The sequence below is a fragment of the Amphibalanus amphitrite genome, unplaced genomic scaffold (genome assembly GCF_019059575.1).
Source record: "Amphibalanus amphitrite isolate SeventyFive unplaced genomic scaffold, NRLGWU_Aamphi_draft 000373F_arrow, whole genome shotgun sequence".
In the NCBI taxonomy this organism is placed as follows: domain Eukaryota; kingdom Metazoa; phylum Arthropoda; class Thecostraca; order Balanomorpha; family Balanidae; genus Amphibalanus; species Amphibalanus amphitrite.
The window spans coordinates 353,761-379,869 of NW_024881867.1; the positions used below are offsets into that span (position 1 = coordinate 353,761).

The 26,109-nt window shown below is 52.5% G+C and overlaps 2 protein-coding genes and 1 long non-coding RNA gene across 3 annotated transcripts; 1 reads left to right on the forward strand and 2 right to left on the reverse strand.

Moving 5' to 3' along the window:
• Positions 1-2,320: 2,320 nt before the first annotated feature.
• Positions 2,321-11,184, reverse strand: LOC122389802 (3'-5' RNA helicase YTHDC2-like). Its single transcript, XM_043382205.1, has 12 exons — positions 11,006-11,184; positions 10,487-10,644; positions 9,805-10,067; positions 9,030-9,611; positions 8,541-8,701; positions 8,066-8,176; positions 7,573-7,826; positions 6,394-6,608; positions 5,880-6,123; positions 4,985-5,121; positions 4,437-4,571; positions 2,321-4,112 (listed from the first exon to the last, which is right to left on the reverse strand). Exons 1-12 carry the CDS (start codon positions 11,158-11,160, stop codon positions 3,666-3,668), a joined length of 2,862 nt encoding a protein of 953 aa, XP_043238140.1. The 5' UTR covers positions 11,161-11,184; the 3' UTR covers positions 2,321-3,665.
• A 1,564-nt stretch (positions 11,185-12,748) lies between these two features.
• Positions 12,749-21,355, reverse strand: LOC122389803 (3'-5' RNA helicase YTHDC2-like). The gene is made up of 6 exons (XM_043382206.1): positions 21,347-21,355; positions 15,410-15,576; positions 14,752-14,846; positions 14,111-14,275; positions 13,314-13,534; positions 12,749-12,796 (listed from the first exon to the last, which is right to left on the reverse strand). Exons 1-6 carry the CDS (start codon positions 21,353-21,355, stop codon positions 12,749-12,751), a joined length of 705 nt encoding a protein of 234 aa, XP_043238141.1.
• Positions 21,356-22,064: 709 nt separating this feature from the next.
• On the forward strand, positions 22,065-23,775 carry LOC122389822. Its single transcript, XR_006258031.1, has 2 exons — positions 22,065-22,175; positions 23,236-23,775. It is a non-coding gene; the product is annotated as an uncharacterized LOC122389822 (long non-coding RNA).
• Positions 23,776-26,109: the final 2,334 nt, after the last annotated feature.

Genomic DNA, 26,109 nt, shown 5'->3' on the forward strand with positions numbered 1-26,109 from the left:
CCAGTACACGGACTGAAGACTGAAATCCCTGCCGATACATGGGGTGAAATACCAGCAGAAAGGTCCAATCAAGCCTGACCTGGCTAAGGTGAACAATGCGGGAGGGTTTTCAGAACACAACACGCATAATGATTCTATTATTTTTTATGAAAGCCTTTCGATGGGTGATTGTATGCTTCCCTTTGAGGTCGATATCCATGAAGGCGTGGATTGACGTGTAACTGGCCATACAAACGTAGAAACGTCAGAACTAGATGTCAAGAATTAACTAGACGTCCAGTCTCAATGCAGTCACACACTGCGTGCACCGACGGGAGAGCTAAACGATTGCCACATTTCAGCTCGAAGAGAGCCCCCCCCCCCCCCCTTAGTGCCGCTCCCCGGCAGATCACACCCCTCCCCCTCCCCACACCGAGCTGGGACAGCTTTATGGCCGCTCTGCCCGCTGTGCGTCACGGATCCTGTCTCGGAGGCGGCGGCCGCTGCCAGGCGCGCACCGCGCTGAATGTCGTCAGTGACGCGACGCCGGCGGGTCCGCGCCGCGCCGAAAGGGTCGCTAATTGCGGCCACAGTGTGCGGCACGCCGTGTCACCGCGCGCCCCGAGCAGGACATAGATTGTACGCGTCCATACGTAATGCGGGAGCATCGCTCAGGCCGCCCGGACCTCCGCGCTTGCGAAACGGATACTGCTGAACCCGCTGGGTGCCGGGCGGTGATCGCTGGCCGCTGCTCTCTGGCCGCTGGGTGCAGGGTGCTCTGTTCTGGCCGCTGGGTGCAGGGTGCTCTGTTCTACCCTCTGGTCTCCGGGAGAGGTGGCGGAGGGAAGGATGGCCGGGGCGGGCCGGTGCAGCGGTCCGGCTGTATGCACGTCTCGTGCTGAGCTGGCGCCGGCCGGGGAGTGGGAAGGTCAGGCGGCTCAGGGTGCCGGCAGTGGGCACATCCATCTACTGCTCACGGTCCCAGGTGTGGCCAGGAAGGCCGCGTCGGTACCGCGCCGAACATATATCGCGGATATACGTGCATCCTTCACACCGCGGCGATCGAGCCGGGCAACGCGATGCGTCAACTGTCGACGCCGAGCTATTCGACAGGACACTGTCGAATAGCTCGGCAGGGCAGGCACAGGGCAGGCGAACGTCCGACACGGTCTTAGGAGTTAAGGAAGTGGGCAGTGAAAGGACTGTGAATACCTATCAAGCGAAAGAATGCTCCAGGGATGAAGTGGCACTAAGTATTTCAAAACCAACTCGCCATCACGTACGATAGTTTTAATCGAGTCTCAGCAGACCACATGGAAACCTTAAAGAGCACGTTTCATTCAGAAACAGCACTCATTGAGACATCCACCCATGTCTGCAAAGAAGTTAACTAGGCATACCACACCGTGGCCCTAGCAACGGCAGTAAAAAGGGAACAAAATTCCTCGTACGCCATAAACGGATACGACATGAATATCTGGCATGCAGTTTGTATGGAATGTTTTGAGTTTACAGATGACTCACAACTTATCTTTATGCAACACTCAATGCATAGCACTGCACGACATTCTTGCATAACAATGACAATAAAACGGCAGCGTCCGTCGAATCGACTCAGTCGAATCTTCGAGTTCAGTCGTCGAATCTTCGAGTTCAGTCGTCGAATCTTCTGAAAACGTAGCAATTCAGTAGAAGATGGCGGACCCTCTGCGCTAACAGATGGCGCTGATAAACTGAAATAACTGCACTTCTGAGGCGCATACTCCTAGCAGCCCCGGCAAGAGGAACAAAAACAATTAACAAGTAACACACCTAGGCGAAACGTCACCGCGTCACAGTTACACACGTAACTGGCTCAGAAGATTCCAAAATGCCTCCGACCGACACGGTTTCAGTCGCCTCGACCTACCTACTGAATAAAGTTGACTGCGGTTTGCATTAACTCAATTCACACTTAATTTACAAACACCTGAAAAACAAATACAGACTGCTAATGAATACGTGACTAGCTGCATATTGCTATGCAGTCAGTCTCAATGGCGGTTGACTTTTGTTCGAACTCCTGTTGCTAATAAGAGAGCCAGTTTCCGTGGCATCCGTGGCACTGTGCCGAGTTTGGTGTTGGATGCAGTTGCTTCATTGAAGTTCCCCGAACAGCCCAGGCGACTCTTACCCATTGGGTGTGCGTTGGCTTGGCAATTTATTCAGCGTGAATCATTTCAGATAAGATGGGTCAAAGCTACGCTTTTTTCAATATCCCTATGAAACATTAATTTGTTTCGATGTAATTGCATTCATATTTCATACTATAACACAGTAGCAAACCGGGCCAAACACGAAGAACACAGCAACAGGTGTATTAAACAGCCAATGCCAACTATCCAACTCTGAACGGCAGAACGGGAGGAGCAGCTCCGCCGGGTGTGTGCCGACGGTCCCTCGCTCTGACACGGACCCCGCGCGGTGAATTAAACCGAGCCGAGCCGGCGCGCTCCACTTCACCCGGCCCCGCGCCGCGGAAACAGCCGGGGAGGACCACAGCCGAGGGGCAGTCACCGCAGAGTCGGCCCCTTCACAGCACTAAGCGGGGCCCGCACACGAGCGGGACGGATCCCCGGCACTTTGTCCACTAAACCATCTGTACAAATCACCACTCAAAGAGCAATAGGAAACAACGCACATTAGAAAGCTGGGGCAACAAACTAGATTCACAAATCACACGTGCATTAATGGCAATGAGAAAACAAACTAATCGCTCTACACGAACACCCTGCATCGCCTTTCAAACCCATACCAGCACTATCTTCCCCTCAAATAGGCCAGCTCCTGGCTCCATCGCCTGATTATGTTTCTTACTTCGGGCCTCAGGCCCTAATACCGACCGGCACAAACGCAATAGCAGCTCCTCGAAGAAGCTCCTCCATCGCACCCCAGGCCACAGACCCGGCTGGGGCCCCGAGCCATCCGTGACCTGACATTTGAACCCGCCGGGCACTGATTGTCGCCACACCACCCGGCCTACCACTGAGCGCATCTCTCCGGCCCGTCGTTCGTCCAGGCCTCGAGATCGGCAGCCGCTGTTGGCTCAGCCGGCCTACAACAGCCGCACCTCTCCCGGCCCAACACTAGTCCGAACCTCGAGATCGACAGCGATTGACGGTTCAGCCGGTGCAGGATGACACACACCCCGCCTGTGATCAGCGCAGAGAACCACACATCCTTCCCGTCCCATCTCACCGACCCTGAGTTGGTGCACGGCCAGCCGGGGAGCACAGATGAACCCCGCGCTGACCGCGGCAAGTACTCGTACGACTTTATCGGGCCGGCACACTGACTCGTCTGAACTACATTCAGACGAATCGGCACAAACGCCGGCCAATAAAACACACTCCGGTTGATATAGCCAATTAGATAATGCGATGGGTAAGCCGAACCCAAGGAGGCCAATCTCTACATATAGCAAAAGGCAGTAGCCGCTCAGCTGCAGTATACCTATCTCCGTCCGTCGGCCATAGCCTCTTACGTCGAATAGCTTTGTTCACATTGACAGGCAGTGGCAGTCGCCGCCAGTGAAAACACATCGCCCCACAGAGCATTAGCTGACCTACTGGCCGGGGATCTCGGGCGTTGGAGGCCGTCCCCTGGTAGGTACCGGCCCCTCACACACCACCCTTGCATCCGGCCCCTCACTGCCGGAACCCCTGGCCCCTGTAGAAGCCCCTGCCCTGCTGCGGCGGCGGCGGGTACGTTTTGCCCCGGATCGGCCGCCCGGCGAACCCCTGGGGCGGCGGGGGCGGGCCGGGTGCCGCGGCCGCCTGGCCGCCGCCGCCCGGCGGCCCCTGCGGCCCCGGCGGCGGCTGGTGAAACGGCTGCGGCCCCAGACCGGCGCCCACGCCCGGCGGCGGGTCGTCGGGCTGCTCCAGGCCGTAGGGCAGGTGGGTGCCCCCGCCGGGGCCGCCGGGCGGTCCGGCACGATTCTCGGGCCGGTCCCAGAGGCGGCACAGCGCCGAGCCCACCTGCGGCTGCACCTCCTGGCCGTCCCGGCTCGTCTGCACGCGCCGGTGCTCGTTGTATGGGTTGATGAGGTGACGGGTGGCCTGGAACGGGATGTTGGCCCGCTTCACCCACTCGATCTGAAAAACGGAATACGAGTCAAATACCGACCGCCAGCTAGAGTCGGTATTTGGATCATTGTTGCATACGAATATCAAAAAAGGTCCTCAGAAACAAACTCTTACAACAAGAACAAATATTCACAAGAAGTTTTGCGAGAACAAGAACAAGAACAAGAAGTTTTGTAGAACAAGAAGTTCACCAAAAGTATGTTCCTTGCCATATTTTGCGTAGGACGACTTGTCGAGAAATGATTCAAAATCAAAGTCTCGCTCAAAGCCAAACACCGTACAAACCCGCCTCAGTGCACAACAAGGTGCGCTAGGTGGCGCCGCCTGCCGTACCTTGTACGACTGTCCGAGGTTAGGTCCCTGCAGGTCGGGACACCGCTCCGACGAGGCCTGACCCAAGAACTTGGCGTAGCCCTGGAAGTGGCCCGAGCCCTGGGCGCTGAACACGAGGTACACGGTGCGCCCCTCCTGCGGAACGAACAGAACGGTCAGGTCCCGGACAGGTGGCGGCGAGCACACTCCTTCCATGGATAGGGTTATCAGAAACGGATTATGTAGGCATGACATGAACAGGATATAGTTACAAGCCACACGACAAAACTATAAATGTCGTGATGCAGGTGTCCCGATGAGTCATATATTTATTCAGTTATCATTTATCACTTATTATGTATAAACGAATAACTTACAGATGTGTCCGGCCTCGTGCCCAAACCATCAAACAATTTTACCGACAAACATGAGCATGAACTGATACGAAATCATACCTTTCCACTAATTACACCTGTGTTTCTTCTAAAACAAAACAAGCATCCAAAAACACAACCCAAACCGCCCACTCCCTTCCCTGCCCCGTCCCGCCGGTAGGGAAGGGAGCTCACCTTGAAGTTGTGCAGCAATTTTCGCTCCGTGTTGGGTGTGAACGCCCACACACACTTGGTGACCGAGGCGTCCACGGCCCGGGTGCTGTTCGCCTTGATGATAAAGTACCGTCCGTTGTTGGCCGCGCCGTGCTGACCTGAACGGCGGCGGGGGTGGAGTTGGTGTTTGAGGAGGAATAGGGAGACATACCGGTGTCTGTCTGAGAGATATGAATATCTGATGCATCACCCATAAACAAAATATACCAACTACTGCAAATCAAGCACCGGTGAGCAGTGAGCACGATTGGAGTGCGCGATACCGGTTGTATGTATTATATACCGAAGCTCTAATGCTTTAATTCTATCCTTCGGCTTCAATTCTATATTTAGATTTTCTTTGGATTCATAAATGAAGCATATATCTGACGAAGGACATCGGAGGACACAAGGGAAGGAAAGAGGAACTGACCGGCATCTGGGTGTCTCGGGGTCGGCGAGTGGTGGGCGGAGGGGTTGGCAGAACCCGCACCGCCAGCTCCCCCGCCACCAGCGCCGCCACTGCTACCGGTACTGACAGCACTGCTGCCGCCGCCACCACCGCGGTCTCCCGACTTGGGACGGGATTCTGAGCGGCCGGCCAGGCGAAGGGCGAGAGGACGAGGAGGATGCAGGACAGGACAGAGGTCATGAGGGATGCTGGACAAGAATACGGAACAAAAGATCAGGTACCTCAGCGAAAATGAGATGGTAGGACGAGAGCAAGATTCATTTCGAAGGTAGAGGCACAACAAATTATTGAGGAAAAACATGTTTCTAAACTTCAACTCGTACCTTTAAATTGTATACAAACGGACGTCAATTGTCTTTCTATTCCTCTATACAGCTCACACTACCCGAAACTGCCCTCACTGACCACGTGCGGGCGCTGCCTGGTCCGGCGAGACCCTCGGCTGCTGCTGCTGCTGCTGCTGCTGGGGACCCGGCGGACCCTGCTGCTGAGCCGCCGGCGGCGGCGGCTCGCGCGGCCCGCCGCCGCTGAACACGTCACTGATGACGGGCCGCGGCCGCTGGCCGATGCCCGGCGGCTGCTGCAGCCCCAGCGCCTGCTCCTCCGTGGTCAGCACGGCGATCAGCGTGCGGATCACGTGGTCATCCACCTGACGGGACGGAGGGAACAGCTGTCAGCCCACGGCGGTCAGGGTGCGGATCACGTGATCATCTACCTGGTGACACGCGGGAGGGGGTCAGGATCAGCGTGCGGATCACGTGGTCTACCTGGTGAGACAGACAGGACGACGTAGGGTCACACTGACGCATCTCCTCATCGACATCTGTACGTGTACACACCACATAATTGTATACGTGGACACTTCATGTTAGACTAAGGAACAATATCGCGGCGCTGCCGGCCACCCCAGCCGACTCACCTGTGACCATGTTTTGCCCGGCGCGCGCATGCGCCGAATGAAGAGTGCGTGCCACTTTTGTCGCAGCTGGAGCGCCAGGTGGGCCGCGTCCGTGTCCACTCTGAATCCGACCCATTCGTCCAGTTTGAGCATGGTCTTCTGTCCCTCGGAGCGCTCCTCGACCTCCGAGTCTGAGTCGGCCTCCATGTAGCTGTCGCCGCGCATACCCTGTAATACTGCAGACAGCATACACGGGGAGGTAAGGTAAGGGACGGGCATACCTCTGACGGGCACAGGATGGCAAGATCACGAGATATTACACTACTAGAATCTTCAAAATTACATATCCGTACCTGCACTATAATGATACCAAGACATCCACTTTATCATCACAAATATTCAACCAACAAATAACAATATCACCAGTATAACGCCTTTTGGGTCGATTAACGGAGCGAGCGAGAGGGTGGGCCTTGCACGTGCGAAATTGCGAGGGGTACCTTAAACTGACTTGTGCACGGCACCCTACTAACCGGTCTCTAGCGATGTGCCAAATTTGAGCACAATCGGCCCAGCCGTTCTCGAGATCTGGAAGCGGCACCCTGCACGACGTGCCCACGTGCAAAATGGGTCCCAACTGACTTGTGCACGGCACCCTACTAACTGGTCCCTAACCGTGTACCAAATTTGAGCGCCATCGGTCCAGCCGTTCTCGAGATCTGGAAACGACCCCTGCACGTGCGCGCGTGCAGCACCCCAACTCTGGCACATGGATATGCATTGCCTAGTGGGTGCCTGCCTACATGTCAGCTTTTAGCGCAATCGGCCAAGTACTTACCGAGATATTGCAACTATTTCAAAAGTGACACCTCTTCATTTTGCACGTGGCACGTGCATAAGGGTCACCCACATGCATCGGGAATAGTACAATACTTGGTAGAAGGAATGAAGCTACCCTACAAAAATTACCGCGTGTAAATCGGTCAAATGGTTGCTGAGATATAAGCCTCGCAAAAGCGGTCGCATGGCCGGCCGGCCGCTCATACTCAGAAATTTCCGTTAATCTAAGGAAAGACTACGCTCGCTTCGCTCGCTCCGTAATCAAGCACCGAAAAACCTCAGAAAGCTGAGACACACAACAACCCAAAACATCGCCCATGCGACCTCTCGTCTCTAAATCTCCCTCTCACCCGGACCTACCGGCGTCGGCCTCCGACACGGCGTCCAGGGGCAGTCGCGCCGGGCCGGCCATCAGAGCCACGGTGATCGGGCTGACCAGCGTGCAGCAGCGCACGTGCGCCACGCGGCCCGAGCGCGACAGCTCCTCGAACATGAGCCAGTCGGCCGGCAGCGACTCGATCGCCGAGCGGTGCGCCTGCGCCGCCGTCGTGCGCGCAGACTTGGGCGCGTCGGCCAGCGTCGAGGACGGGTGCAGACGGACTCGGCTCTCTCGCCTGGGGGAAGGGCGGGAATTGAGTTAGAGACGGGACGTGAAAACAGGAATGAATCTAGTGTTTTGATCTTGTTACAGATGGTAGTACAAACTGTCGGAAGGCAAAAATGGCACATTACGCAAAAAAATACAACACTACTGAAAAAGCACGCAGTGGCCATTCTTTATAACACACTCTGTTGTGCCAGCCCCACCTGAATAAAAGCCCATAGCACACCAGCCGTTTCTCGCGTCACTTACTGCGTCCTCAGCTGGACCTGCTCGCGATCCACCCTGATCAGGTTGGGGTAGCAGCCGGCGCACAGTGCCGCCTTCACCACCGCCCAAATCTCAGAGTTCGAGTTCAGGTCCCTGGCGGACGGAGGTAACGAATGTGGTCAGGTGGAACGAGACACACGGGTCATAACAGCGGCCGAGTAGGGTATAAAAAAGCGGAACGGAGTCTGAACAGAGTCCCTGACGAACGGAGGTACCAAATAGCCAGTTGGAACGAAAGGCACGGGTCACAGCAGTCGAGTAAGGTCTAATAGAGCTAACTTTTCACGAGAAAATGTTCGAGACCAACGCATCCTGACTAAATTCGTCATCGCCGCTAATAGACACAAATCACCTTCATCAAAAGCTGCATTAACAAAATTTAGCCGTTACGCCTATTCCTTCTGCTACCGTCAGCGTTCAGTCCCTGAATCCGTCCCCGCCTCCGTCTCCGCCTCACCTGATATCCCCCGCACCTCGGGCCCGCACGAATCCCGAGGCGCGCAGCTGTCCCAGCAGCTGAGTCCGCATCCCCACCACCGTCTCCATCGTGGCGCTGCTGACAAAGTTCTTCTCGCAAAACGAGCGCTCCCAGCCCTCGTTACGGGCCTTCTGCCACGCCTGCAGCACAGAGGGGAGCCCCTCGATTAGCTTAGCGAACTTACATAAGCAATCAGGAAAGTAGGTACCTACAAAAAAAAACGTGATACCACATTGCGCGGCAAGGAAAAAAAACTAAGAAATAATTTACTAAAACAATAACAGGGAATTACGCAATGCAGATAATGATGAAGCGGCGTACTACGCAAAACGTCGCAGTCATATGACAACATTGATTCACCGGAGACTCAATAACAGCACGATGTTGGCTCTGAGCAACGACAGTTTAGCCGACGGGGTGCCATCGCCCCTCCCGTGAGTCAGTCACCCCCCCCCCCCCCCCACATACCTGGAAGGCCCTCAGTAGCGTCATGTGGTCGCTGTACGTGTTGGCTGCCAGCTTTTTACGTGCGGCGGCGGCCGCGCGCTTCTGCGCCGGTATGGCGGGCAGCACGAACGGGTCCCGGTGCGCCAGGCAGCAGACGATCGTCAGCACCGGGTCCAGACACTTGAGCACGATCGAGTAGAGGACGGCCTTGCCGAGTCGCGGCTCGACCGGCAGGTCCAGCAGGTGGTGGCCCAGCTCGGTGACGTCCTCCCACGGGTCCAGCGCGTCGATCGTCTTCAGCAGCTGGACGGCGGCGCGCGTCACCATGAACGGCGGCGGGTCGGGCGTCTTGGCCAGGAAGTCGGCGATGGGTGTGTTGGGCGGCGACAGCATCTTGCTGTGCAGGCAGAGCTCCTGCAGCGGCGTGCGCAGGATCTCCGGGGTCTGGTAGGGCTGCAGCGCCTGGAACCGGCTGCGACTGAACAGATGGTAGCAGACGCCCGGCTGGCAGCGGCCGGCGCGGCCACGCCGCTGCAGCGCAGAGGCCCGGCTCACCCAGGTGGGCCGCAGCTGAGACACGCCCGTGATGGAGTCGAACGACTTCTGCGGGAGGGCGACGCACGGAGAGAGGCTGTTAGTAAAGGGCAGTACCAATGGGACCGGATACCAGTTTGTCGGACAGCTATAACACATTGCTAACCACATATCGCACTCTAAACACAAATCCTTTGCAGACCCAAACTGGTCCAGACTCCGCACGAACATAGACGATCTCACCAGCTGGCACAAAACGCACCTCCTTGACCTTGCCGGTATCGATGACAAACACGATGTCCTGGATGGTGACGCTCGTCTCGGCGATGTTGGTCGACAGCACCACCTTGCGGGTGCCGGCCGGCACGGGCCGGAACACGCGCCGCTGGTCGCCGCTCTGCATGTTCGAGTGGAGGACGAACAGCGCGTGTTGCCCGGGAGGCTCGGTGAACCAGCGCGACTCGGACAGCACCTCGCGCACCTTGACCAGGTCGTCGTAGCCGGGCAGGAACACCAGCACGCTGCCTGAGGAACGGACACAGCGCGGTGGGTGTCAACAGTGGGGACGGAAGGGGACTAGAAAAAAAGAGGGCGAGCGAACGGTAGATGGCGATCATCGCAATTATAAGTGCACCGAAACCGTTCTTTGTAACCGAAGGTTTGTTGTCAATAGTTAAAACACTATTCTTTAGAATTGTGTTTTTCTATTGAAAAACAAATCTGAGTTCCCTGACAATTTGGCAAAAGTAAAACTTGACTGCTCTCCAGTCAGGACGTGTTTGAGCAGCCGCGCCTGCCTGTGTGAGACTGTGTGACTCTGTGTGGACTCTACTCACCGGGCTGGTCTCCCATGAGAACGTGTTTCAACAGCGCCATCTGTGAGTCTCTGTGTGTGACTGTGTGACTCTGTGTCAGACTGCGAGACTCTGTGGACTCTGACTCACCGGGCTGCTCTCCGGTGAGGACGTGTTTGAGCAGCGCCACCACCAGGTCCACGTCCACCCGCTCGTCGTCGTGGCTGAGCTGGTAGCACTGCAGTAGCTGGCGGTCCTCCTCCGACAGCTGCGCGTCCACCGCCTCCTGGGCGGCCGCGGGGGACGGCCTGCGGGGGGGGGGGAGTGTCAGACAGCCGGGCGTCCACCGCCTCCTGGGCGGCGGCGGGGGACGGCCTGTGGTGGAGGGGAGGGAGAAGAATGCCAGAGAGTTGAGCGTCCACCGCCTCCTGGGCGGCGGCAGGGGAAGGGCTGTATGCGGGGAGGCCGAGGAAGGGTCAGAGATAGGTTAATGAGGGGAACCCGTAGTATCCCTAGTACGCTGTCTGTACTCAGTTCACTGACATTACCGACACGAGCTGCATGGGCACGAATCTCACCAAACAGTCCCTGAACCCCACCTCTCGGTTCCCCACTCCGCCCGCTTCTCCCTCCTCTCGACTCTCTCCCCTCTGCCCCTCCCCGCCTCACCCGTAGGCGTCGATGAGCTCGACGGCCTCGGTCTGCTGAGTGCGCTGCGCCCAGTCGCGCGCCGTCCACCCGTTACTGGCGTGGATGGACGTGCTGGCACCCAGACTGAGCAGCTGCTCCACGGCGTTCAGGTTGCCCCGGCCGGCGGCCACCATCAGCGGCGTCGCTGACGTCTCCGAGTGCTGACAGACAAAGGGCGGGGTCAGTTCGGGTCAGAGAATACACCTTGTGAGCCACCAGGGACTGAGTAACAGGGCCACCATCGGCCACCATCAGCGGGGTGGCTGAGGTCTCCGGGTGCTGACAGGTGGAGAAGGGGTCAGTTCTGAACTAGGGGCTCAGGGACAGAGGGGCCACCATCAGCGGCGTCGCCGACACGTCTCAGAGTGCTGGTAGACAAATTGAGGGCGGGGTCAGTTCGGAGCCAGAAGCTCAGGGACAGGTGCCACCAGCAGCGGGGTCGCAGACATTAGTGAATGCTGGCATATAAAGCGGGGAAGTCATTCTAGGAAACAGTAATTGCTGATGATTGATGCATAAGCAACTGAACACATTTAAATGCGAAACGAAAATTACGAAAAGCACGGAAATAAAACTTAAAATATGCACTATACAGGGTGATTTTTTTTAACTGTTAAAAAGTAAATGTCAATGGTGGTCCCTAAATCGAAAAATCGCGTGCAAAAAAGCAATGCACGTGATAGATAAATCTGGGACATTTTGTATGGTGTCATGATTTGTCCCTTTTAACCGAAGGCCTCGGCCCCAATGGTGCCTGAAAATGTCCCACCAATCGGGCACGCATGGTCAACCGCCGTTCAGTAAGGAACGACACAAAACGATAATTTTGAAGCATTGAGGCAGTTCGAAGCATGCGATCATCGAGGAGATATCCCAGAAAGACGTTAAATAATGCACGAACAAGCTTGTAGTCATAAATAACCTTCAAACGGTCCATCTGGCGTATGTGCAGCCTCTGAAGAATCAGTCTTTAGGGAGAAAGAAAAACAGCGAATCAGACACCACCAGGGCCGCCAGTGTCGAAATCCTCGACCTGCCCTTCATAGACTTCTAGTTTTTGGACCCAGCAATGGCAGATATAACAAGAAAACATTGGAAATATCTGGCAGAGCTAAAAATGGGTGATAGGAGCCTTTTCAGTCCGCCTAAAGGGTCTAGGAGTCCACGGTGCTGTTCAACACGTGCTCAGGCGGGCTGATTCGTGTCGGTGAGAGAGGGGGCAACTTCAAGCGCAAGTAAAATACACGATGGACGTTCCTTCACATCGTGTCTGCATGAAATCAAAATGTCCCAGAATGCTTGTCATCCTGGTATATAATTTTGCAATATATATTTATATTTTAATGCCACTAGACCTCATTACTTTTTAACAAGTAAAAAAAATCACCCTGTATACGCCGTTGCATTCAACTTTCAAGCTACTCTAACCTATGATTACAGGCTTTTGCAGGCTTTAACACCTCAACACAAAAAGTAGCGATCCAAGACGACACTTTTCTTTGCATGTTCTCCGCTCATCTGAATGTCTAAGGAGACGCGCTCACCTGGTAGTCGACGGAGACGTTCTCTGTCATGATGAGGTGCAGGAGCTGAGTGAACGACTCCTCGGAGGCGGCCAGCCAGGCGGTACTGATACATCGGTCCATCAGTTCCACCAGCCACGGCTCCAGCTCTGTACGGTCGGGGGTCGGCTGGGGATAGGTCAGGTCAAGTCAGGTCAGGTCACGTTACAGACAGCCAGGGCTCCAGCTCCGTGCGGTCGGGGGTCGGCTGGGGAGGGGAGGTCAGATCAGGTCACAATTACATGTCAGGTTATAACATAATTTTACACATGTAACAGTCTTGCACAATGTACAAGCAGCATATCGGGGCCCCCGCATAGTGACTGCCAAGACGTCTTATCACCACCGAAAATTTGACGGAATATCATCTACGCACATAACTACACCTGGTGCTCCGTGATGGATGACATACCACACATAGTCTCTCTGTTATGCAACTGCTTCCTGGTCTAACCCTGTCCGTTCGGCACATTCACCAGCGCCCTCTAACCACATTCCACCAATCCCTCTCTGCCGGTGTCCCACCTCGGTCTGCTGTCCCAGTATGGTTCGACCTCCGTCTGCTGTCCCAGCATGGGTGTGTCCAATTACCTCACCCTGCTGTCCCAGTATGGTTCCCACCTCACCCTGCTGTCCCAGTATGGGTGAGGTGGGAACCACCTCACCCATACTGGTACCCCCCCCCCTTCCTCAGTCTGCTGCCCCAGTATGAGTTACCCCCTCACTTCAGTCTGCTGTCCCAGGATGGGCGCCGGGATGTGCGGCCTCTCGATGGCGGCCGCCGCGCCCGCCAGCGGCCGGTCGGCCGCGTGCTCGGTCCACGAGCTGAGCGCCTGCCGTTTGCGCAGCTCCGCCTTGGCTCGCTCCATCTCCGGCGAGGTGAACTTCGTCTCCCGCAGCACGTCCTCCAGGAAGTACTCCTTCACCTCGTACATCTTGCCCGGGACTGCGGGAGTGACGGCGGCAGGGAAGCGTGAGCAGAGCGCCGGGATATGCAGAGGAAATGTAGTTACTTTCAGCCACTACGTCAGTACTTTCAACTCAACCTAAAAGCTTTTCAGATAACCTACCGTAAGGCACTTATCGACAGTCGTAACTTAATACTCTGAGCGGATGTATGTAACTAAACATAGAAACTGCGGCATTATTAGCATCGTAAAGGTGTTACGTAATCGACTCAATCTATCGATAGTAGCCAGTAGTCGGTAACCAGAAAAGCATACGTAGTAGACGGAAACACAACATTCGAAGGTTGATCTATCATCAAACACAATGCATTAAGCCCATTATGTAACAGCCGACTCAGCAATGCTGATAGGAAAAGCCTGCAGACGGGAAGAACTTCCCATGAACTTCAGCGCTGAACTCCCTTCATATGCCGCATAACGAACAGCATATCTAAGTGAGCAACCACATTCTAACATAGTAGCTGGACGGACAGGCAGGCGGACCTAGAATGAGCAACTAACGAGCCGGCACATATATCATTAGCCGACAGATTCTATCTGACGGGTGCGCCTACTTTTGACGACCGGGCAGACGTGGAAGTACTTGACGAACAGCTGGGTGTCCATGGTGGCCGACATGAGGATGATCTTGAGGTTGCGGTACTTGGAGATGCTGTCCCTGAGCACTGCCATCAGGAAGTCGGCGAACCGGTCCCGCTCGTGAATTTCGTCCACGATCACTGAGGGTAGACATACAGGCAGTCACACACACTGAACTCACAGAGACAAAGGCAATTAGTCATAGGTTGTACTCCTAACGGACACTGCAGCTTCTAGTGAGCTTCCTACGCAGGTTCAAAGACACGTCTCACGGCCATAGTGCGTACGCAGGCCCTGAGTAATGAATTGGGCAGAACTGTCACAAAACCACCCGGATTAGCAGGAGATCCAGCATGCGCCGGGCGTCCCCAGTCAATCACTGATTGTTCCTACCAGTTTGCAGTACGTAACCTTGATAAAACCGCATTCCCAGATCATCAAATCAGCCACATCCCCGCGGAGACTCGGATTAGCGTCTCTGGCCGGCTCGGAGCGACCACAGACGAGGCTGCAGCCGCTCCGGTGGAGACCGAGTCTGGCGAGTCGCGCCCACGCGGTGTGGCCGGCCTGACTCAGGGTGCGCGCGGGCGGAGTCACGGTGAGTCAGTGGTTTTACCGTGAGTGACCGTGGCCAGGGCGCCGTCGCCGCCCATCAGGGTCCGCAGCAGCACCCCGCTTGTGCAGAAAGTCAGCAGTGTCTTGGGCGATACCCTGACCAAGGATACCACGCACCAGTCACACACTTATGTAATACGGCAAATACGTGAGAGTCAGGCACGGAATACGGCATACAATAAAAGGAAAAGAAGGCGCGTGTATGCACATATCAGCGGCCTTCAATCTATCTACCTCTTGGATCTATCTACTGGTCTTTCTTTTGCACGACAATGGCCGAATAAAACATATCAGTACTACCATCACACTAATTGTCAGTCCCGCAGCTCTGTTTGTAGAGCGCTGGACTCCTGGTGATTAGTCGGAAGTAGCCCCAGCCAGCTGAAGTCACTGGAGTAGGACCCACCGTGTCCGGCTCTGATTGTCACACTAAGTTGGCATCCTGATTCTCTCATTACCCGGCATTGCTTGATCACACGGTAGGAGTCGGATTCTGCGCAACAACTCCTGCCTAGCGTGTGCTCCCGCTCTGTCAATCCGTCCAAACATTCTAACCAAATCCATAAAACTACGCACCGCCACCCTTAGCCCCCGCTCTGTCCCGCAGTCCCCACACCCCTCCCCCCACTCCGTTCATCTGGCGGCGACCGGCGCCGCACCTGCTCTCCAGCCGGATCTGGTACCCGACCGTCTGTCCCACGGTCTCGTCCCTCTCGGCGGCCACCCGCTCCGCCACGGTGAGCGCCGATATACGCCGCGGCTGGGTGCAGAGGATGCGCAGCGGCCGGCCCGCCGCGTGATACTGGTCCAGCAGAAACTGAGGAACCTGAAACACACAGGGAGGGCGGCGGTCAGTGGTCATATGCACTACACAGGGCGTGTCAGTGAACACGCACGGAATATCGGTCAGCGGTCATACAGGACACGGTGCGCCGGCCGGGGAACAAAGGGAACACCGGTCAGCGAGCACACCACGGAGCACCGCCGGTCAGCGGTAAAACAGAACGCAGATCAGCGGCCAGTAAGAACACAGACAGAACAACGATAAGAGAACACGCACGAAGCATCGGTCAGTGATCACACAAGGAACATCGGTCATTTTACAGCGTAACTGTTGGACACAAAAACATTACGGTAGGACGAGCAGTGAACAGTAGGGCAATTATATCAGTCGACTAACGATGCATATTGCATAAGCATCATTTCCGCCTTTCTAATGCCGGCGTCCATTAACCCGCGCCCAGATGGGGTCTGCCGAGCAACGCGGTCTGATGGGGGGGGGGGGCCATTTTGGCCCCCCCCCTCAGATCTCGAGAACCACGCAACATAGCGACAAGCGGTAAACGGTGTTGGATAGCCCCAACGGGGAACTACCTTGTGACCCAATTTCATTGACCTCGGTCAAACCGATGACGTCACAGGTCAGGTCAAAGGTCGAATTTTCACCGTTTACAGGCATTTCAAGAAATGCGTTGTAAAATCGAGTAAAATGCATTTCATTGAAAATCATCGATGGGGAAATGTTCTTCAAACACATACTTTGCTATTTGAGGTTACTGATACCAGGTCAGGTCACAGAGGTCAGGTCACTGGGGGGTCACAATATGAAAGTGTCGTGTGATACATGTTTTATGGTCCATTTTACATGACAAATGCGATTATGTGGGTCAGACAGACTTTAGGGCCAGCTTAGGTCACGTTTTGGTCAAGGTCAGGTCAAGGTCAGGTCAAGGTCAGGTCAAATTAGGTCAAATTTCAAAGTTGATATTTTTGCATAAAATGGGTATCGATTCGATGCAGCTCGTCACGGGGAGTTCAATGGTGGTCTCCGTTTTGCGCTACAAGGTCTAGAATTGCTAAAAATTGAGTTAAAAAATTTGACGTTATCAATTTTTAACAGTTTTTTCGCTATAACTTGGCCAAAAAAAGAGGTATCGATCTAAAATTTGGTATGTGTATCGAAGAGCGCAGGGACTATTACATATATTCCGGTTTTTCGAAATTCGAAAAAAATTTGGAATTTTTTTGAGTTTTGCTCAAAAAATCAATTTTTTTGATTTTTTGGGGTCAAAATCCCAAAATTTCGAAAATCCGAGATAGCAGTTTTGTAGCGCCGTCTTTTCTCTATACAACCACATAAAGAACTTTAAAATTGCTTGTTAACTGTAGAATTGGTGAGCGTTTCAAGATGTCATGTTTTTTGCTCATTTTTACTCGAACATGACCTCAGTTTGACCTCAATAACTCCTGACCTGAGGTGACCTGTGACTTGAAATTTTGTGTGAATGTGTCAAATTGATGCCCGGTAAGGTACCCAAAATTTGGCGGCGCGCAGCGCCGCCGTTTTCTCGCTATTTAAGAAAAACCTTAGGGGGGGGGGCCAAAATGGCCCCCCCCATCAGGGCGCGGGTTAAAGCGCAATAAAACCAGCAATGGCGTCAAATCCAATTATTTTTGTAACTCAGATAAAATAATATTTGTCAAATGAAGCAGTGAGGAAAATATTCTGCAACATTTTGCGTTCTACAGGCGATAAAATTTACCTTAAATGTGAAAGGCAGTTAAAAGAAGCTTGTGACTGCAGGCAAGCCAACCAAGTAACGTCAACATCTCCGCAAAGCAAAAACCAGGCAGGAGCTTCAAGGAAATCCCGGAGTATTGTGGCCAGTTTCACCCTTCCAACCGAGACCGCCAGAAAGCTTCAGTCACGAGATACACGAGATACATGCGGCCGCTGGCGATCGTGCAAAGTAAGAGACTATGCTACAAGTAGCTGATGTGATTCCGTTGCTGGCGATCGCTGGTTCGTTCAACGTAGTTATTTATTGCATAGCCCGAGCAGCGCAGCACCAAAGTCGAGAGCGGAAGCCCCACTTCCAGGTCACATGGCGAGAAGTTGCAAGTGGCGTTTAATCCCTTCAAACTGACCATGGTTCTATTTATATCGCTACCGTCCCATTCGACTCAGGTGAGCGGCCACTCCTTTGCCCTAATATCGGGTGACACAAAAAAAACGGTCATCACCTAATTTCGAATAACTTCGGAAGTTTTATTCAGATCATCACCAAACTTCGGCCACTTTAGGTCACACCTATGCAGCATACATCCACTAAGTTTCAAGTCTTCACTACGAATACTTTTAGTACAGTGTGTGTTTTACTGACGCTCCACAATGTGCTCCAGGTGAGCGCCACGGCGCTGCAGGGCGTAGGCACACTTGCATCCGGCGGGCAAAGTTGTCGATAACCCGATGGCTGTGCACTTTACAGAGTGCAATGGCCTCTGGAGACAGTGCTCAGGGGGTGTGCTACCCCTGAAACGTTATTCTGTGCTACCCCTGAAACGTTATTCTTATCGGGTTATCGACAACTTTGCCCGCCGGATGCAGGTGTGCCTACGCCCTGCAGCGCCGGGGCGCTCACCTGGAGCACATTGTGGAGCGTCCGTAAAACACACACTGTACTAAAAGTATTCGTAGTGAAGACTTGAAACTTGGTGGATGTCTGCTACATAGGTGTGACCTAAAGTGGCCGAAGTTTGGTGATGATCTGAATAAAACTTCCGAAGTTATTCGAATTTTGGTGATGACCGTTTTTTTTGTGTCACCCTGTATTACAACATGGCCTACATATGCCGGGTAACATTTGTTGCCTGACTTTTGCCGAACACCAAACAGGTATTTTGTTTAATTGCTTTTATCTGCAATCAAGACAAATTCGATAAAGATTGGCTTCCCGGAGATTTCCGCGAGCTAACGTCGTGGCCAGCGGTACGAGACAGTCATTGGTTTACAGCTTTACGAAGAAACCGAACTAGCCAACGACCATGGCAGGTGACAAAATGTTTAATTACATTGCCAAATATCTGTCTAATGTGCCGTCGCGACATTTTATTGCGTCGTAGCGATTAGGGCTCAGAAAAACACGAGGGGCCCGGCATCGTCGCTCCTTTCCCTGACGAGCTCGTCAAATATGTCCGATGCACCCAACATTCAATGGCCTTCAGAGTACAATGAGTTTGAGGTCATGGAAAGAATAGAACTAATCCTGCTATGAAGACTGCCCTAATATTGCTTCATTGTTTATGACTTTAAAAGAAGGGCGAGGCCAGCCAGAAGTCCACAGTTCTGGTAATGTCATTGCCATACATGACATGATCCTGACAGAGGCGTGTCTTCGATTCCACAATAAAAGCCCATCATTCATTGGGCTAGAGGCAGTATTGTCTATGGCGCAACCTTATCTGCATTGTCTCACAAAAATAAACATATCTCGCGGTGAAAATGCTCCATGCTGCATTGTTACAAAATATTCGCTATAGCGGGCCGACACCCGGTTGATCACCCGATAGAGCGGTGCAGCTAGACTAGCAGCTCGACTGGAGATTTATACCGGTCGAGGGAGCACATCCCTTCTGGTTTCCAGGAAACTGGCTGGTGTAGTATGTTCACTTTGGCTGGAAGATTCAGATGGCATGTGTCACTTCATGTGACAGATTTCTGAGACTTGTCCCCGTTCTGCGCGTTAAATGTACGAGTATTAGCGACATGTGTGAAACTCTAAAACACAAGTTCACTGTTCAGTGCGATAGTAGTGATGATCAGAGTGTCTTGTATCCATCTCTTGCTAGTTATGATAACCACTCAATTATAAAAAAGAAAAAGACATGCAGCAGCGTTTACCACTGCGCGCACCTCAAGAGAAAACCGAGGAGCAAACTGAAGTACAAGTGAGTGTTGCGCAATGCGCATGTACGACGTACGCGTCATGTTCATTGTTCATGACTTTTTCTCCAGACCAGCCCCAACAGGCACCTGCGCACTGACAGTAACCATTACCGGGCTGCGTGTCGGGCCTTGAGCGGCGCACGCTGCCGGCACCTCGTCCGTCGTTCGTCCCAGTGCACACTGCACACTTGCACCGAGCACAGCGCACGTTTCCGCGGTGGCTTCGTGCGCCCGCTGGGACCGGTTTCAGCCACCGTCCCGGGACACGCCATTGGACGAGACCACTCATTTTATTTGATTCACAAAGATCGATTTCAGGTTCGGAAAGCCCAAGTCTCGGCGGATTAGAGCAGCCACATTAGAACGTAGTTCAGAGTGAGCAGGACCAGTCATCCACGCTGGAAATGCCAGCGGAAAAACACTGCACCGCTGGCCAGCACTTTTTTCATGACTGCATACTGTGCATAGTGAGTGTGCGTAAGATATGTACGTCATATATTCACAATTTCATATATCCATAAACAGGCGAAAAAAACTACAGGTAAATGAGACAAACTTCAGTGACATTTAAAACGGATGAAGTACCAAACATCCGCCTTCCACGCATTTATAACTTATCGCATTCAACTCAGCGAGTCCGTCCATTAACGCCCTGATTTTCGTTCCGAGCTCACAAAATGTGTCGAGCCACGGACCACCATTGCCGAGGGTATGTGGTGATCTATAGTGGTGGAACTCACGTTCGCTGTTTGAAGAAGCTACAAGGAAGAGCAGGACATGAGCTCACGATTGAGAAAGTAATGGGGCAGTTAACAAGCTTCCTGCGTCTTCTGCAGACGGGTTAGCACAAAAACGAACAATTTTCTGAGAAGCTACAGTGACGAAATTATGTTCCGATGTTCCTTTTTAGCAATTAGACATGACATCGTGTTATGCTGCATGTGTTGGCGGATGACATCGGGCTTTATCCGATAATAGTTCATCAAGGTCAGCGTAAGCACATAACACACGCGGACATGGTAGTAACCATTGTTGTCAAATATCATTTTCAGACGTGAAACGAACAACTTATGTAAGCGAAGCGTTACCACATGTCTGGCGTCAAACTTGATCGAATACGTAAAAAAGTACGGATGCAAGACCGACGTAGGACGGTGAAACGGGAAAACGTATCGAAGCATCGGTCACGTCATCTACTATTATATAACTGTTGAATATAAAATGCATTGTGATTTTTTTTTCAAGCAGAAAAAAAAAATCAATCTTATAAACCTCACGTGTCAGTTCGAACGAGTCGATGCCGTTATTCTTCATCTATCCCAGCCCTATGAGAAATGTGCGACAGTCTAATAACGGCAGCGGATAGCAAGTTAGAACAGCTCACCCCTAGCAACTCAGCTTGGCCAGGGAGACGGTGTGATGCAACACAAAATCAGTCAGCATTACGCTGCATTGTACTGGGGACGAGCTTCCTGACGAGGTTTAAAGTGGGGAATACTGCAGAGAGTTGTCCCTGGTCGATCTCTGAGAGACACGACCCACACTGCACTGGGCACGAGTGACCACGCTGCTGAATAGCATGCCGTCGAGCACTGACCGGAGAATGCCCCCAGTGCCAGGTGGCATGTAGGGGGCGGCATCCAAACGGGCTACGTCAGATGACAGTGACGGTGAGTCACCCCATAGTCAGAACATGGGAAGTCCATCCCCCAGTGGGAGAGGATCCCACGGCTGGCCGACACGACAAAAAAAAAAAACTCCATGACTACTTCAGATCATGGAAGATAGACGATTTGATCTAAAGCGAAAATCGGCGGCGAAGGAAAACTTTTCGGCAGCAAACGTGCGTTCTACCCGTAAAATGTCATACCGAACCCATCGCAACAGCTATATGGATGTTCATAAAGTACATGAATAAGGTATAATGATCACAAATCGATGTTTGAATCGAAAGTTGGAATCGAAATCAAATTCGAAAATGGTAGGCCACACACGCTACACACCAAAAAAAAAATCACAAGAGGTTCCACTTCGCTGTTCACGTATTTGATTCACATTTTACGTAGTTAAATGCATAATATTCTGTAGAGCATTCAAACAAATCAACTCAAAAGAATGCTGACTAAACTTGACCTTCAAACGATCGCCTCCACCGTCGCCCAAAAAGTCACATAATCATGTAAGATGGCAGCACCTGGGCCAAATACCACAGGAGCTTTCGTTTGGGACATGAGCGTCTTCTCTTCTTCAATCGTCTTCCGCCAAAGACCGACCTCTGAGTCACCTTCATCGCTTTTCAGCAGACGTGCTTCTAATGACGCAATAAGGAACGGAGGCTGCAAAGGTCGGACTTAGACGCCGCATCAGCAGTGACACCAATGTCCCTGTCTATCGAACGAACATCAGTCACCCAGGCCGTGACCTCGCCCAACACGGACGAAGCGCCGGTCACTGCGCGTCCATCCAGAGCTCCCACCGCAGTCTGGCGCCCCTGTGCGGCGTCATCGCGATTAACTGGCCGATGACGCCGGCCGGTGGCTGACGGGGCACCGGCGGGGAACCACGCACGGCGCGAGGGCGGTGCGGTTCAGAGTATAAAACCCCTCCGCCGACCGGGCACAGGCAGAACAGGTACAGCAGCCGAGCACAACACTCACAGTCCGCCTACCCACACCGACAACATGAACTTCAAGCTGGTGGTAAGTGACGGGCGGCCAGAGGGGGCTCAGATAACGCTAGCTAAAAATCCAAAGTCATTTCGAAAGCTGTATAAGTCTGATTTTTAAAGACTTTTTGCATTGCTTTTCGGTCTTACTTTGGTAGCAGTGCATGCAAATGTGAATTGGAAGGAAATGTTCATTTTTCGACTAGGTATAACTCAGGAATTAAATGTTTTTCTCACAGACAATGACAATACAAAAACAGTGTAAATAAGACCAGACGTTTCGACAACAAAGTGCCTTCGTCAGTGGAAAACAAGATATAGGCTTTACATCGATAAAATATATCGGTCTTCTATATTTTATCGATGTAACGCCTATATCTTTATTTCCATTTTATCGATGTAAAGCCTATATCTTGTTTTCCACTGACGAAGGCACTTTGTTGTCGAAACGTCTGGTCTTATTTACACTGCTTTCGTATTGTCATTGTCTGTGAGAAAAACAAAATGTCTAACTCTTCTAAAAAGGAATTAAAGTAAAGAAAGTTCGAACACAGGAATTTATGAGCATAAGGAGTAACGCTCATACTGTGATGCGTTTTGTGGCGACAATGCTCCTTCATTCAGACACCTGTCCACAGTCCTACCCTATTGACCCCTCAGCTGCGCTGTCCCTGTCCGGAGTCCACAGCCCTAGCGGAAAGACCTCTCCTCTGTCCCCACAGGACTGACACCTGCACTGCTCCTCAACCCCTGTCGATAGTCCTCGCCTGCCGCTGTTCACAGCCTCCTCTCAGACTGACCCCTGCGCTGTCCCTTTCTACGGCCTGACACCCGTGCAGGGTCACAGCCCTACCGCTTGTCGACAGCCTCCACTGAACTCACCCCTGCACCGCTCCTCAGTCCTCAGTCCATCACCTGTCCCTGTCGACAGCCCCTCTCGGACTAACCTTCCACCTCTCCCCGCCCGCAGCCCCTCTCAGACTGACCCTCCACCTGTCTCCACCCGCAGCCCCTCTCAGACTGACCCTCCACCTGTCCCCGCCCGCAGGGCGCAACCCCACCCAGGCTGACGCTCCGCCTGTCTCCGCCCGCAGCTTCTGCTCCTGGTGGTTCTGGTCGGCGTCGCCGCCGGGTTCGGGTTCGGCCGCAGGGGCGGCGGCTACTACGGCGGCTCCCGCGGCGGCTACTACGGCGGGTCCCGCGGGTTCGGCCGCGGAGGATACTACGGTCGTGGCCGCGGCGGCGGATACGGCTACGGCAGAAGGCACTACGGCTAGTCCCCGACCCGCCATACCGAGCTCTGACCGCGCCGCTGGTATCCGGCGGTGGCGGTGCCCCCTCGCCCTGGGGCGGCAGGGAGACGGCAGTCACCGGACCGAGGGTGTCCGGTCCGTCAGACTCTGACCGCGCCCGGCTCACCGGTCGGTGAAGTGCCGTGTACCTGTGTTCGTCCTGTACCCCCTCAGTGAGAGGTCCCGACCTCCGGCCGCCTGAGGCCGTCCGCCGCGCCTCTCGGCTGAGATGGATCCCCGTCCTCCGAACACTGATAAGCGTTGAAGCTTATTAATGTTGACGGAGATCTTTGTTCAACGCGACTGTCCTTTGCAATAGAAATATACGTATAATGCAAAACATTTATGCCTGTATCGTTGTAAATATTGAATCTAGGGCACTTCAGGAAACAGCCGCATTACGAACACCGCAATTATTATTCGGCTTCCGAAGACAAGAATTCACGAATTATCGACACGGTTAGCCTACATGGGTCTCTGACGGCGTTTGATACTCTTTCAGATTAGTAATGATCAAATTGGTCTGGCCCAGTATCTTGTATGTTGGCTGCATGTGGGAACACTGGGCAATGCTCTCCCTCAGCTATAAAGGACCCATCTGGGGCCCAAATGGGCTGACCGGTCTACGCAACAAGGGCAGCCAAAAACAGCCAAATTCATACAATGGACCTAAAAGCATTTGGTAATAAGTTTTACGTCTGAAACCTTTACGTCTAAAAACAATGTCAAACTCTGTTCATATACGCGCGCTGGAGGACTTTGAAGCAAGTCTTCATGATTTGAGCCAATTTTCAGAACTTTTCATAAAAACATACCCAAAGCTTAACCCGGCAGGCGGTGGGCCTCCCGGCCATCCTCCGCGCGGTGGGGGGGGGGGCATTTTTTGCCCCCCCCCCGTATCTCCGAAACTACTGGACGGATCCGGAAAATTCAAACGGCGTTCGATAGCCCTGTCAAATTTATCGAGGGAAACCAAATTTCATTGACCTCGGGGTCACCGATGACGTCACAGGTCAGGTCAAAGATAAAATGTTTCACCGTTCACGGGGCTTCTAGGGAAAGCGCTATAACACCGAGTAAAACGCTGGTTGTCGAAAATCAGCGATAAGGCGTCAGCGTCAGTTGTCTAGTACATATGTTGCTATTAGAGGTCACTGGTCATACCAGGTCAGGTCACAGGTCAGGTCACCAAAGGTCACCAAGGGTCACCACATGAACCCAACTTTACTAAGGTTGTGCGATGCATGTTTTATGGCCAGTTTTTCATTTCCAACTCAATGGTGTTGGTTATAAGACCATCAGGTACGGATTAGGTCACTTTCTGGTGGAGGTCAGGTCAAGGTCAGGTCAAAAAAGGTCAAATTTCAAAGTTGATATTTTTGCATAAAATGGGTATTGATTCGATGCAGCTCGTCACGGGGAGTCCAATGGTGGTCTTTGTTTTGCGCTACGAGGTCTAGAATTGCTAAAAATTGAGTTTGAAAATTTGACGTCATCAATTTTGAACAGTTTTTTCGCTATAACTTGGCCAAAAAAGAGGTATCGATCTAAAATTTGATATGGAGATAGAAAGCGGTAGGGACTATCACATATATTCCGGTTTTTTCGAAATTCAAAAAAACTTTTTGGATTTTTCGGCTATTTTAATCAAAAAATCTATTTTTTTTTATTTTTGGGGGTTAAAATCCAAAAAATTCGAAAAACCGAAATAGCAGTTTTGTAGCCCTCTTGATTCCACACCTTTTATGTCGAAACATTTTTCTGTATCTCTAAAGCTGTAGGCCTGACAGCTCTTCCCGCGAAACCTTTTTTTTGGGTCGAAAATGGCAGAAATGACGTCACTCTGACGTCATTAGCGGCCAACCTATCATAGCCTTTGGAAAAAATTATGGTCACCATGTGCGCTAGCTACTCCCGGGAGGGTACTGAAAGTTTGGTGACGATGGGCGCAGCGGTTCTTGAGATATATCGAAAAACTAAAGGGGGGGGGGCAAAAAAATGCCCCCCCCACCGCCTGGAAGGTTAACCTTTCAGTTTTTTCTCGTTTATCTCCATTTACGTGTACATGATTCATATAAATCTTATTAAAATCAAAATTATGAAATTGAGCAATAGGGGAGAGGCGGGAGAATTGGGACTTATTTCTCAGACCATATTTACTGAGGTAAGGTATTATTGGAAAAGTATTGTAGCCGAGCTGCTTTGTGCAGTACCAATAAAAAATAGGCCATTCTCTACAGCATACCATAAAGAACCGAGCCTATGTAGTCGTGTGATTATATGTGGAGAAAAACAAAAACACTCATTTTGGGGAGAAAAGGGACAAACACAGGAGAAAAGGGACAGACACGATGCTGCATTGGGACGCATAAAAATGAGATATTGGGACAACATTTCTATCTCGAATTATTTTTCTGTCTATGTCTAGGCAATTAATTGATACTTTGAAACTTATCTTCACACTATCTGCTTCGTTTAAGGTCGGGATCGTCTTTCACGATCACGTTGTTACCATAAAATGCCCATTTGCTTACCAGAGTAAGAATTTTTGGTCTCCGCTTAGGTGTACCTATTTATCGTTAGTGGATGCAGATGTAACCCAATCCAAAATATGAAGGTATAACACATCTTTTTGCACCCCTTTACCATTTTCACCATTTGGTGTCGCAATTCTCC

Coding starts and splice junctions, on each gene's coding strand:
- LOC122389802 (XM_043382205.1), bottom strand. CDS start 11,160: ATGGTGGCCGCCGGCCGGGGCAACCTGAACGCCGTGGAGCAGCTGCTC. Junction 10,645..11,005: donor GAGCTCATCGACGCCTACGG/GTGAGGCGGGGA, acceptor CCCCCCCCGCAG/GCCGTCCCCCGCGGCCGCCC. Junction 4,572..4,984: donor AATTGCTGCACAACTTCAAG/GTGAGCTCCCTT, acceptor TTCGTTCCGCAG/GAGGGGCGCACCGTGTACCT.
- LOC122389803 (XM_043382206.1), bottom strand. Junction 14,276..14,751: donor CCTGGCCACGGTCACTCACG/GTAAAACCACTG, acceptor GTCTACCCTCAG/TGATCGTGGACGAAATTCAC. Junction 12,797..13,313: donor TCCTGGGACAGCAGACTGAA/GTGAGGGGGTAA, acceptor TCCCCTCCCCAG/CCGACCCCCGACCGCACGGA.